The sequence below is a fragment of the Hippichthys cyanospilos genome, chromosome 6 (assembly GCF_059441005.1).
Source record: "Hippichthys cyanospilos isolate Australia breed blue-spotted pipefish chromosome 6, RoL_Hcya_1.0, whole genome shotgun sequence".
Taxonomy (NCBI): domain Eukaryota; kingdom Metazoa; phylum Chordata; class Actinopteri; order Syngnathiformes; family Syngnathidae; genus Hippichthys; species Hippichthys cyanospilos.
The window spans coordinates 25,254,917-25,267,642 of record NC_142374.1 but is presented as its reverse complement, the minus strand read 5'-3'; the positions used below and the strand labels follow the sequence as shown (position 1 = coordinate 25,267,642).

Below are 12,726 nucleotides of genomic sequence, written 5' to 3'. Positions count from 1 at the left end.
AATTTTTAAGACGTCATAACGCCCACCATCATCGTCATCAAGCACGCATGCGCAAACCAGCAGCAGCGCTTTAAACAAAACATCAATTTCACCATGAATCGCAGCAACATTACAAAAAAAAAAATCACGAGAAATTTTAGCTTATAGTTTTTTTGTTTTGTTTTTTTGGGGGGGGTCCTTTCATTCATTCATTCATTCATCACAAGGCAGTGCAGGGGTACGGGGGTACAAAAAAGCCATGAAAAGATCTGAAATTCATAAATTATAATTTAATACCAAGAACAAATTTACAGCAGAATGCTCCTTGTACAATAAGCTAACACAAAACAAACAAACAAACGAACAAACGAGAACCGTCTTCAACTATTAGAAACTTCCACGCACGCGCACTCACGCACACACACACTCACAGGAATCACTTGCAATGAATTCATCATTTAAAAAAAAAGGATCTATACGTTATCAATACCCTGCAGTCATATATTTTTTATATATTTATATAAAAAAGTGGGTTCATAATTACAATCATGTATCATTCTCTGGTCCACGTGTGTGTGTGTAAGTGTGTGTGATTCCGCGCGTCTTATTGTTTCGATACGTGTGTGTAGTGCCTAAACAATGACATAAAAAGATTGTTCTTTCTCACACACACACTCGCTCACACACACCTGCTTGCTCACCCTGTTTCTAAGTCCTCAAATGATGATCAACTTTCACCTTCGTGTCTTTTTTTTTAGTGTGTGTGTGTGTCTTTAAATACAAGGGCTCGTGTGTAGTGAACGCACAGATTATATCTATACACCCCCCCGAGAAAAAAAAAAGAAAAAGAAAAAACATTTACATTTATATAGCAAAGAGGGTAAAATAGGTTAGCGACCTGTGGCCATGCATTCACAGTCTAAATATACATTAAAAAAATAAAAATCAAAGCAAATGTGGTTGTCATAATAATAATAATAATTAATAATTAATAATAATATGTATGTACAGAACTCGTCAGTGCTACTGAGGCGAGCGGAGTCCGACACTCGGTTGGAAAAAGGAGCGAAATGACGACAAGCACACATTTGCTCCGGGCCACGCGGAGCCGATACAAAAAAAAACAAGTTGACCTCTATTTACAACAATACTGCCTCACATCGGCATGCTCGCACGGCCGATTCACTCGTTTTTAAGGTGGGGGGCGGGAGCCGACCCCCCCCTTTTCGCCATGCACGTTGTTGTGGAGAAATGGCGTCATGCTTGTCAGGCACTTCATTCGGAGGGGAGGGGGGGTGTTTTTTTTTAATTGGTCATTTAATACTGCTATGAAAGAGCACGTCGGCTTGGCTGTCGGGTGACCTCCCCCAAGGAATCAAAAAATTGTTGGACGAGTGCGCTTGCAAGCATGAAGCTTCTCGATGACAACAAAACATAAAAAAGTCCTATTGCTGTGGTTTGGATGTATTTTTTTCTACACATGGATGGAAAATAAGACAACCACCTGCAGTCACATTTAAAAAAAGCAGGTTTGGAACCAGCGTGAGAAAAAAAACCGGAAGTACAAAACACACACGCACACATTTGGACACAGGACAAATAAAACAAATTCCCTTCGTTGTTTTTTTTTAACAAATAAAATGCACTTAATACTTAAAGTTTGCTTTGTTTTTTTTTCCTTTTTTTTGTTGCTTTCATTAGAAAAAAAACACTTTTCAGTTCAAGTCAGTCAATGGTGTCCTTTTAGGAGGGGGGGGGGGTTGGAAGGAATCATTCAGTTTTTTTTGTTTGTTTGTTTTTCCTCGTTATTCCTTCAGAGCAGCCACACACACACACCCAAGCAGAAGAGGGAGGGGGAGGGGTGTGGGTGGGGGGCGGGGGGGGTCTCACTGGATGGACATGTAAGGCCAGTTGAAGCTGCTCCCCGACAGCAACATGTCCCTGATGAGCGTTTCGATGGGGGTCTTACCTACCAGGCGGACGAAAAACAACTGTTCGATGACGGACGACGACACGGTGCGGAGCGACGGCAGGCGCAGCAGAAGCTTGCCGAAACGGGTCGGCTGGTTCGGGTACTGGCTGCGCACGTACTCCTCCAGCGCGCACTGAGACTTCTCCTGCAGGCTCTCCACGTGGGCCACGTCGGACAGGCCGCACGCGTCTGCGGCCCCGAAGGGGGAGGAAAGAACACAAAAAACAAAACACCTCAGTCCACCGTACGAGGCTCGAGTGGGTGTGTGTGTGTGTGTGTGTGTGTGTGTGTGTGTGTGTGTGTGTGTGTGTGTGCTGGAGGAGGGGAGTGACCTTTAGGGAAGCCCTCACCCCCCCCTCACTCCACATCATCACTGATGTGGAACTTACAAGGCACTCTTATTTTTTTTTAAGTTAGAATCTTGGCAAGAAATGTGCCAAATATAAAAACAACGTCCATTTTACCTCCGCAGTTTTATTTGATTCTTTTTGATCAATTATTTCTATATACGGGACATTATTTAATAACAAATCTTTTTCATGGTGAATTTATAAAAAAAAAATATATATATATATATTTATTATAATTCATTTCTAAAGTCTACCTAAAATATGAAATGAATGCCCAACAGGCATTTTGAACATTATGTCTACGCAGCTTTTTAAAAATATATTTTTAATCAATTATTCTAAACAATGACTTGAATTAATAAACATATTTTTCATAATTCAATTAATAAACACACTTTAAATCATTTATTTTTAAAATATACCAAAACATCTAAAGATAATGTCCAACCAGAAAATTTACACAGTCTACGCACCTTTTTTTTTTTTAAATACATTACTTTTAATCATTAAATTAATCAATACTAATGTTTATAGCAATTAAATTAATAACATTTTCTAATAACAATGATTTTTTAATACTAGAAATTCACATAGTCTTATTTAAAATGGTGACAACAAGCGCTATGGAACCACATGGGCACCAAATGCATTAGGTTGGTTATTTATAGTTAAAAAAATGTTTCTAATGAAAGTCCATGCATACTGCACATATATAGAAAACAATACAGCATCATGAATCGTGATGCCAAGCGGTATGCAAACCAAATACATGACGTATTGTATTTTTGTCTTTTAATAAAAGCCATTTTATACAACGTCGTTAGAAAATATTATAGTCTCATTCATATAGTAACAAAATTATGCTAACATTTTTACTGGGCACCAAATGCATTACGTATAGTTACTTTTCCCCCAAAAAGCCCTTGTATAAAACTATCTACAAACTAGTGACAAAAAAATGGTATTCAAACATTTATTTTTTTGACTGGACACTAAATGCATATCCGATTTTACGATATTGACATTAACAGAGTGTGAATGGGCTGTCATTCAATATGGTGACAAAAAAGTCGGTATTTTAACATTTTTTATTTTACTGGGCACCAAATGCATGAGGTCATTATTTTTATTTTTTACCAGATAAAAGCCCTCACATTCTATATAATAGAGTGTGAATGGGCTGTCTCGTTCAATAAAGTGACAATAAGCGCTGTGTAAACATACTCTCTACTGGGCACCAAATGCATTGCGGAGTTAGTTTAATAATATATATATTTTTTAAATATTTCTTTCTTATGTAAGCCCTTAGATACTATATAAAGAGTGTGAATGGGCTCAGTCGTATTCAGTGAGAATAAGTGGTATGTAAACATGCTTTTTACTGGGCACTAAATGGGTTGCGTAGTTAAAGTTTTATTATTACGTTTTTTCGAAAGAAAACCCAAACGTATAGAGAATACTATAGTGTGAACGCACTCATTCTTTATGAACAGCAAATGGCTAGTTACTTTTAATTGTATTTACTTATTTGTATATGGAAAATACTGTGGTGTGGAAATGGACTCGAGCTCATTTATTATGACAACAATGGAGAGGGATGGACATCACAAATCATTTTTTACGTGGTTACTTTTGATTTCTGTGAGACAGCCCGTGCCGATATTATGATAGATGCACGTCTCTATTTTTTCTTTTTAATACAACGATTATCTGGAGATAGATATGGGTACATCTAATTTACACGTCATTTATATGACATACGTCGTGTTTGCGCTGCACGTTTTTGTAAACAATTTAAAAAACGGAAGGAGCACCATTTTGTACGTGTGTTGCTTTGAAGGACGTTACACGATTATTGGGGGGGCGAGCCCGCGTATATACACGGGAAAAGAACACGATCCACTTTCTTTCCCCAGGTTGTCGCATACAATAAGCTGAAATTGAAGCGCTTGCATTTGGTGCGACCGCTCGAGGAAATAAAAGGAAAGGCGCATTTTTTAGTGGCAGCACGCGCATTTTCGCGTTAGGGGAGAACCAATCGCCCGCACCCTCGACCCACGTGTGTTTGTTATTTGTCCGGAGCGAAACATTAGCACGGCAAACCGCCCCCCCTCCTCCACCCGGTGCAATAGGCAAGCCGGGCTCGATCTTGGCCCCCCTCCCTTCCTCCCTCCCTCCTTCCCTCACGCACGCACGCACGCACGCTCGCTCGCTCGGTCGCGGGCTGACCTGTGGTGAAGAGCACGATGGCCTTGAGGCAGCTGTACTCGGCCGAGTCGACGTGCAGCGCCTTGAGCTTCTCCACCTGCTCCTGGAAGATCCGGATGTGGTCCATGAAGGCCACCACGCGGTCGGCGGACATGGGCGAGGCGTGCAGGCCGGCGGCGGCCAGCAGCGGCGCCACGTGCAGCGGCATGGAGCACTGCGCCGCGTTGAGCACGAAGAGCTCGCTCCAGGTCAGGCGCAGCAGGGCCACCTGGTCGGTGATCTGCAGGTCCGGGAAGAAGGGGATATTCCGGGCCCACTCCACGGCGCTGAAGAGCATGCGCGCCGCCAGTTCGCAAATGTTCTCGATGCCCATGATGTTGTTGGGCTGCATGCACTGGCTGCCGTAGCGGGACGTCGGGTAGGGCTCGGCGCGCAGCAGCAGCGAGATATATCCCGACAGGTACGAGTGGCAGTGCAGCGGGTCCCCGTTGGTCAGCGCGAACTGGCCGTGGTGCGGCTGCGTGGGCGGCACCCGTCCCCGTTGCACGGCTGCGGTAAAAAGAGAGACTGCAGATATTGAAAGCCGGCATTCGGACGGCCAAGATGGCAGCGCGCACAAAGGCGCCGCGGCGCGAGCTCGGAGGAAAACGGAAAGCGCGACGGAACAACCGCGAGAAGCGCGGGGTCCGGCCCGCTCCCCCTCCCGCGTCCCCTACCCCGCGCGCGTGCGCGCGCGCTCGCTCGCAAACAAAAAAAGTGCCGATACCTTCCCGCCTCATGCCGACCTTGAGGCATTTCTTAAGGCGGCAGTACTGGCACTGGTTGCGGTGGTGCTGGTCGATGGGGCAGTTCCGGTTGGCCCGGCACGTGTAGGTGAGGTTCCGCCGCACGCTGCGCTTGAAGAAGCTCTTGCAGCCCTCGCAAGTGAACTGGCCGTAGTGCTTGCCGCTCGACTTGTCCCCGCACACCACGCACTCGATGTGCTGCGGCTGCTTGTCGGCCGGCTGCCCGCCGCCGCCGCCGCCGCCGCCGATGCCGGGCGCCGACTGGCCTCCGCCTCCGCCGCCGCCGCTCTGGGCCGGCGGCGGCGGCGGCGCGGCCGGAGGCGCCACCTGCGCCGCCGTCAGCCCCAGCTGGCCCGGCGGGCCGCTGCCCAGCGCCAGCCCGCCTTGGCTCTGCGAGGAGAGGGCGCCCTGGGTGTCCGCCACGTCGTCCTGGGAGCCTCTCCACACTACCATTGCCATATCTGCCTCTCAGTCAACGGGGGGGAAACTTTTTGCTCGGCCGTTTTGTCTCTTTTTTGACCTTTTTTCTGGAGGGGAGGGCGAGGAGGACGGGAGAGGAGGAGGAGGAAAGGGGGAGGGGGCTGGAGGGATGTCACCACAGCAGCCGAGGCGCCGCGCTCCACGCTCCGCTCCCGGAATGAGTCGAGTCGGCGAGGGCGAGGACGAGGACGACGAAGCGGGGCGAGGACGCGAGCGAGGCGAAGGGGACGAGGGGGACGAGGCGGACGAGGCGGACGAGGCGGAGGCTGCTTCTCACCAGGGGGGTCCTACCGCCGGCCATCCAGCGCCCCCGTAGGAGGGGAAGGTGAGCAGAGTGCCGGGACCGGAGCGAGCGAGCGGCATGGACCGTTTTGAAGGGGGGGAAAAAAACGGATAAAAATATACGGATATGTATTTGGAGGAGGGAGGAAGGCGACGCGGAGGGAGGAGGGGGCGGGGAGGCGGGGGGCCGAGGATGCGAATGAGGACCAACAAGCTCCGGAAGAATTCGCTCCGCAAGAAAAAGACAAATCCGCTTCTCGAGTCCGGCGTGGAAGATGTCCGCCTTGCTCCTCGGTGCCTTTTTTTTTTTTTTGTTGTTGTTACAATCCTCCTCTCGTCCTCTTCCTCCTCTGTCGTCGTCGTCCGCGCGGCGAATTGAAAAAGCGAATTGGAACGCGGTCGAATCAAAGTGTGGAAAAAGGAGGTTCTTTTTTGGGGGGCTGAAGAGGAGCGCGGCTGGCAGAATGCTTTCTCTCTGATCGGCTCGCCGAGCTTCTCTATATAGTGAACTTTGACACGACTGCTGCAACTTAGCGCACGTTGCCATGGCGACGCGCTGCCATATAAGGCAGGCCGAGCGAGTGGAGGACCGCCTTCCTCGCTCGCCATTGGCTGGCGAGCCGCGGCTGTGCCACTTGGTGCCGAGCCAAGACTCGGCCGGGGTCGACCCAGGGCCGCCGGGTCCTAAAAAGAGCCGCTTTTCCAAGAAGAAAGAAAAAAATATGTCTCGCACTGTCTCGGTTATCGAAATGAAATAAAGAAACTGTTGCCCTTTATGGTACGCAAACGGGGGAAGATCGCGCGCGAAATGAAGACGCGACACGAACAAAAACACATACAATTAAAAGTGAAAAGATAAAGCATTTCCACAAATTCCACACCGCGGAATTTTGCACGTATGACCAAAAAGGAAAGAAATACAAAAGTAAATGTATTTCGGGCGAACAACAAGCACGCAATTTAAACAAATGTCAAACGACAAAATAATAAAACAAAGCCGACGCCGATGGATGAGGAATACATAAAAAAAAAAATCAAATGCATGGCGAACAAAAAGTGCTCGCAAATTCATTCGCTCACACACCTTCGTCTCGATCTAAGGGGCATTTCAATCCTATCTTTTCCATCTTCTAACTGCACGGAATATAAAAAAAACAGCATCGTTCATAAATCTACAAAGTGCTTGTAATTAGCACTATTTAAAAATAAAAAGCTCAATTACAAGCCCGCCATAAAATGACATAATTAGCCGCAAAGCTTCTGTTGTTTTTGTCAATAAAGTTTTGCCCCTCCCGCAATATCATCATTAAAAGCCAGCCTATGACCTCATTGATGACCACAGGCTGTGACACTTGAACTCGGTGTGTGTGTGTGTGTGTGTGTGAGTGTGTGTGTGAGATCGTGTCCCGCTCCGCGCATTGTGCTCCCCGCAGCACAGTGTATGGCTGCCCCCTAGCGGCCAAAAGTATACTGCACTCCCTTCTCGCCTGCCCGCCCCGCGTTCGGTTCGCCTCCTTCTTCTTCTCCTTCTTCTTGTTGCGGACGCAAGGCAAGGAGAGCGCTCCAACGAGCTCCCGAACCTCGGAACCGCTCCGCTTCCGCAAAACTTGGATCTACCCCATTTCCGAGCCATTTGGAGCGCTTTGTTTAAATTCGAAAATAACCTCATTAGCGTTTCATTTGCAGATTCTGCATATAAAAGAATCGCTTCTTAAAAATTCGGACGGAGCCTCGCTCCACTCATAGTAAGTATTTTTATTTTTTTTGCACATTTTATGAGGAGAAATTAGCACTATAGCACATGTAGGAGAATATATTGATAGCTTTGTATTTTTGCATGCATTTTGCCATCACTTTAAAATGTACACCGAATATCATTTAAGGTATAAATGAGCCAAATGGTGGATTTGAATGGTGATTATGTGCAGAACACCTACCAAATGCATACGCCGCTGACTCGTCCGTAGCGGGGTGCATCTTCTCTCTCCTTTCAAATCTTTAATTAGTCTTGGAGCAGAGAGTCAGTCGGGATTCTTCTCCGCACATGCAAAAAAATATAAAAATAAAAAAAAGAATAAATATAAGAGGCAAAAAAAAAACAAAAAAACAAGAGCTGGTCGTTTATTGCAAAACAATCGTGCAAAAACTTTGCGGGAGAGCTCGCAAGAAAGTCGTTGGCTAATAGCCGCAAGGCTTTTTGGGAAGAATTAGGACGACGACCACCATCAAGTGGATGACAAACATCCCCGCCGCTTATTCTCTCCTTCAGGAAAAAAAAAAAAAAAACAACAAAAAAAACCTGCTTTGTGTGGGATGGAGTGAGCAGAGAGGGAGGGAGGGAGGGAGGGGGTGCTGGTGGGAGGAGGGGGAGGGAGCGAGAGAAGGCGGAGGGGGGGCACCTGTCTGTGTACAATCTGGGATGTATGGATGGAATACATGCGTTTTACCACTTAAAGCTGATTCACGCAAAAGAAGTCCTTTCATATCATAAACAATCCACAAACATGAATTAAAAAAAACATTAAAAACCCTAATTTGCCTCAAAATATGTTTTAATTTCCATTTCATTGTGCGGTAGTAAAAATAAATGAATTCATTCAAAACTAAGAATGCTAATATATATATATATATATATATATATATATATATATATATATATATATATATATATATATATATATATATATATATATATAAATGTTCAATAAATTAGTTTATACATGTAATTAAAATATATTTGTGTGTTATTAGTTTTAAATAAATATATGTCTATTAAAAAATATATATGTATATAAATATATATATATATGTATTTATTGCGTTTTCCTAGCGGGCTGTAATGGTTTATTGTGTGTGATTAGCATTTATTCTCATTTCAGGCTGTATGATGGACACGCGCACGCGCACACACACGCTGCAGTTCCACGATGTATATGTGTGTGTGTTTTTGAACAACAATCGATTAAGACGATTATGTCGCTTTGCACTTCATATTTACTGATCACACATGCACGCGCGCGCGTGCACACGGTAAAGATTTTCTCTCGTTTGTAGACGAAAGGCCGCACTCGCACGCGCGATGATTGGCAGGAGTGTCGACTGTAAATATAAAAATGATAAAGCAATCAAAAGAGTGATTTGGTGTAAAATAATGTAACAAAATTGTAATCAGCAAAATAAAAACACAGTAGTATTTAATTAAAATAAAGTATTAAAAAAAAGACAAGTGCCTTGCTTGAGGTTCTCCTAAAAATAAACAAACAAATAAATAAATAAATAAACTCGATGAATGATAATCAATCATTTCCGTCGAATAGCGACCAAAAAAAATGGTGGGAGGAGCGGGGGCGGGGCTTTTAATGTTATCTGTGCGCAGATAGCGGACCGCTGACCCCAGGGGGGGTTCCGTAAAGTTCCCGGCCTGATTAACCTCGGCGGGGCAAAGGTTAACCGCGGCTTGCCAACTTGGAGACACGCGCAGGTAATGACGTCGTCCTCGTCGTCATCATCATCATCGTCATCATTATTTGCACGTCAGATGTCTAGTAAAATACACCGTTTTTAATATATATATATATATATATGTATATATATATATATATATATATATATATATATATATATATATATATATATATATATATATATATATATATATGTGTGTGTGTGTGTGTGTGTGTGTGTGCATGTGTGTGTATGTGTGTGTGTGTTAGTTGAAAACAGAATAAAAAAAAAAAAAAAACACCAGTAAATAAAAAGAAGATTTGGATAAAAATGGGCTTAGGCAACATTTTGAGAAACATGAATGAATTTCAAATTGGAGTCAGTCCCCTTCTGACCCAATTTGACTTCGTTTTGACCCAAGTGTCATTTTGACAAAACGCAATCTAGAACATTTGTGTCAAAAATAACTCAAGCAGGGTCAAAAATGGACTGAAGCAATTTTTTCAAATGAATAAAAAACTTCAAACGTTTGATGTGTTCCCTTTTAATCTGATTTGGGTTATGTTTGACCAAACTGGTTTAACAGTGGAAAAAAAAAAAAAAAAGCAAAATATTGGTTTAAAAATGCATTCTAAAAGAGCTGGGCTAAAAATAACCTGTATGTAAAAGAACAAAACATTTTCAGAATGTAAAAACTGTTGGTTTGAAAACGACTGTAACTTTACTATGAAATGAGTAGCTTAAAACGTTTGATTGCTGCCACTTTGATCCAATTTGGTTTCTGCTGGACCCAACTGCTTTTGTAATGTAAAAATCAGCCCAATTGGGTCAAAATAAACCGAGCCAAATTTTCTACAAATTGAATAACTCCAAAAATGTCTTGGTTAGAGCGATGAAAGTGTAGGATGAAAAAAATAAACACGAAGTTGAAGAGTTTGGTCAAGTGCATTTTTGAACTTCCTGAGTTTTTCAGCAAAAGGGGCCGGGATCCATTTTGGACGCGGCTGTTTTTGGCTTGTAAGCTGATTTCTGAATTCATGTCAGCCAACCTATTGCGGGAAATGAATAACGCAGCAAAACGGGACACCCCTTTTTGGGGGGTCATTTAAATGACTCCTTTAAAAGTTGGGCTTGTCCCCTTTGCACCTGTGTGCGTATTTGGTCTTCTCATACGCGCAAAATAAGCAAGGTGCGCGGCTCTACGGCTAAAGTGGCGGAGGCTCCCTCTCCGCCACGACGGCGGCGCCAATTTGCAGGCCTCCAGATCAATTTGCGTCAATGACGAGCGTTCAGGCCCGCCGCCGGCGCCGGCCTCCGACCCATCGGCGCGGGCACGCAGACAAAACGCAGATGGAGCCCGCCGCTACAAATATTAGTCTACTCACGTACATTTACAACTTTCCTCCAAGAAAATACATTTGTCAAACTCAAGGCCCGGGGGCCAAATCCGGGCCGCCACGCTATTTTACCCGGCCCGCCGAATGCTGATGGCGACTGTAAAATTCTGACTAAAAGACCAAATTCCTAAGTTGTCTTCAACTTAAAAAGGTTTTTCGGAAGCAGCAAGCATTAGGTTTTTTTTTTTTGTGACCAATTAGTCGTTTGAACAGTTTTTGCCGGCCTCCGATTTCAAAACGAAGTAAATGTACGTCGTAAATGTACGCCGTGAATTTGGTTTGACTTCACGGTCGAAACGGCTCTTCGACAGAAACTAGCTCACGATTAAAATGTGTTTGTCACCCCTGCTCCAGGTGTATATTATTTGGCAACTCCATATAAAATAGGTCGTGAAATCATCTGGTGGATTTCTGGCTCGTCTGCGGGAAAAATGTGTCACTAAAACAATGCAAAGACATAGAAAACAAATATAATCCATTTAGCTCTAAGTTGCTTCATCCTATAATTCATTTGCTCTTAATTTGAAAAGAAAACCCTACTGTTCCTATCATATTACAGTGAAACATTTCAAGATGAATTTTTGACATTTTTATGGATTGATATGGGATATGTTTTTTTTTTCAGACAGGTTTGTTTGACCGCTACAGTTTTAAACATGACGTCAGCTTTTTATTTTCGGTAATTTATGTCATTTTGTTTTCAAATGAGCTCATTATTTGCATGAGTATTCTTTTGGATGTTTCATTAAGGCATTTCAAAATCATAAGTCATGCATTTCAGATTTGGACAGAAATAAAAATCCTGTAAAACAAGAACAGTGTCTGTGGTTTTTGAATTTCAGATTTTTATACATATGAAGTCATTATCATTTGGAAAATGAATCATTGCTAATCTGTATTTTTCGCGCCAAAAATGGGCATCGAGCTTAAAAATACACGGAACATCCCAGAATTTGACCCTGAAATTAGGGCTGCCTCTAATACAAAGGTAAATCTTATATTTGGGGAATTACGGTAAATAACTTAGGGATACAAGCACAAGAAAATTTATAAACGAGTTTACAAAAGATGAGATTGTTTTTTGCTCTAGTTTTGATATTGCTGCCAAACTGTTGGTGCGTCATACACAGTAACATAGAAAATTCCAGAATTGGACCCCGAAAATAAGGGTAGGTCGTATACATGGGTGCCTTCTATAATTGCGGGATTACGGTAACAACAAAAGCAGCAGCAAACGGCGGCGCGCTGCAGAGTTCCAAATGGCTGCAAACGTTGACAAAGGCGTCAGGCGGAGTAATACGTACGTGCCCTCGGGCCGCCGCGCATTGTAGCGTCATCCGGCTCACAACGCTCGGCCGGCTCCGCTTACAAAGTTTCAAGTGGGAAAAAAAACAAAAAAAAAAGAGCTGCAGGCGGTCGGAGGTGTTAGTGAGCTTGTGGCTTGTTTTGCTATTGTGACTAAGGAGCGAGTTGTGATTTATGCCTCCTCTTAACTCTTTCAGTGCCAAGACTGCCAGTATATTTAGCATTTTCTCTCATCTTTCAAGGCCCACACAATATGGCTGCTATCATGTGAAAGATTGATTTTTATTCCTTAATTGGAATGACAGGTATATATGTGTTGTATGTATGAAAACACTGCCATCCAATGGTCACACTTATCACTACATGCTCGGTTGGCTTAATATTAAATAAGTACTAGTCAAGGATGTCAGCTACCCTCCAAAAAAATTCAAACCCAAAACGTATTTGTCGAGAAATTTTTCATTTATTATCTTTATTACTGTTTTAAAAGTCGACAATTCTCGTCCCTGGCACCGAAAGAGTTA

At 43.7% G+C, this 12,726-nt stretch overlaps 1 protein-coding gene across 2 annotated transcripts; it reads right to left on the bottom strand.

Annotated features, from left to right (window-relative positions):
• Positions 1-249: 249 nt before the first annotated feature.
• Positions 250-6,603, bottom strand: nr2f2 (nuclear receptor subfamily 2, group F, member 2). Of its 2 annotated transcripts, none has more exons than XM_088416813.1 (3): positions 5,276-6,603; positions 4,531-5,076; positions 250-2,140 (listed from the first exon to the last, which is right to left on the bottom strand). In XM_088416813.1, exons 1-3 carry the CDS (start codon positions 5,751-5,753, stop codon positions 1,866-1,868), a joined length of 1,299 nt encoding a protein of 432 aa, XP_088272939.1. In that variant the 5' UTR covers positions 5,754-6,603; the 3' UTR covers positions 250-1,865. The 2 variants fall into 2 exon arrangements, with proteins under 2 accessions (XP_088272939.1, XP_088272940.1); XM_088416814.1 differs by having other exon boundaries at positions 4,531-5,058; positions 5,276-6,599.
• Between the last annotated feature and the right edge of the window lie 6,123 nt (positions 6,604-12,726).

What these genes read in the sequence shown, in the direction of transcription:
- nr2f2 (XM_088416813.1), bottom strand. Translation starts at nt 5,753, where the DNA reads ATGGCAATGGTAGTGTGGAGAGGCTCCCAGGACGACGTGGCGGACACC. An exon ending in GGTCGGCATGAGGCGGGAAG is followed by an intron (nt 5,077 to 5,275) that starts GTATCGGCACTT and finishes CAATATCTGCAG; the next exon opens with TCTCTCTTTTTACCGCAGCC. An exon ending in CATCGTGCTCTTCACCACAG is followed by an intron (nt 2,141 to 4,530) that starts GTCAGCCCGCGA and finishes TCGGGGCCGCAG; the next exon opens with ACGCGTGCGGCCTGTCCGAC.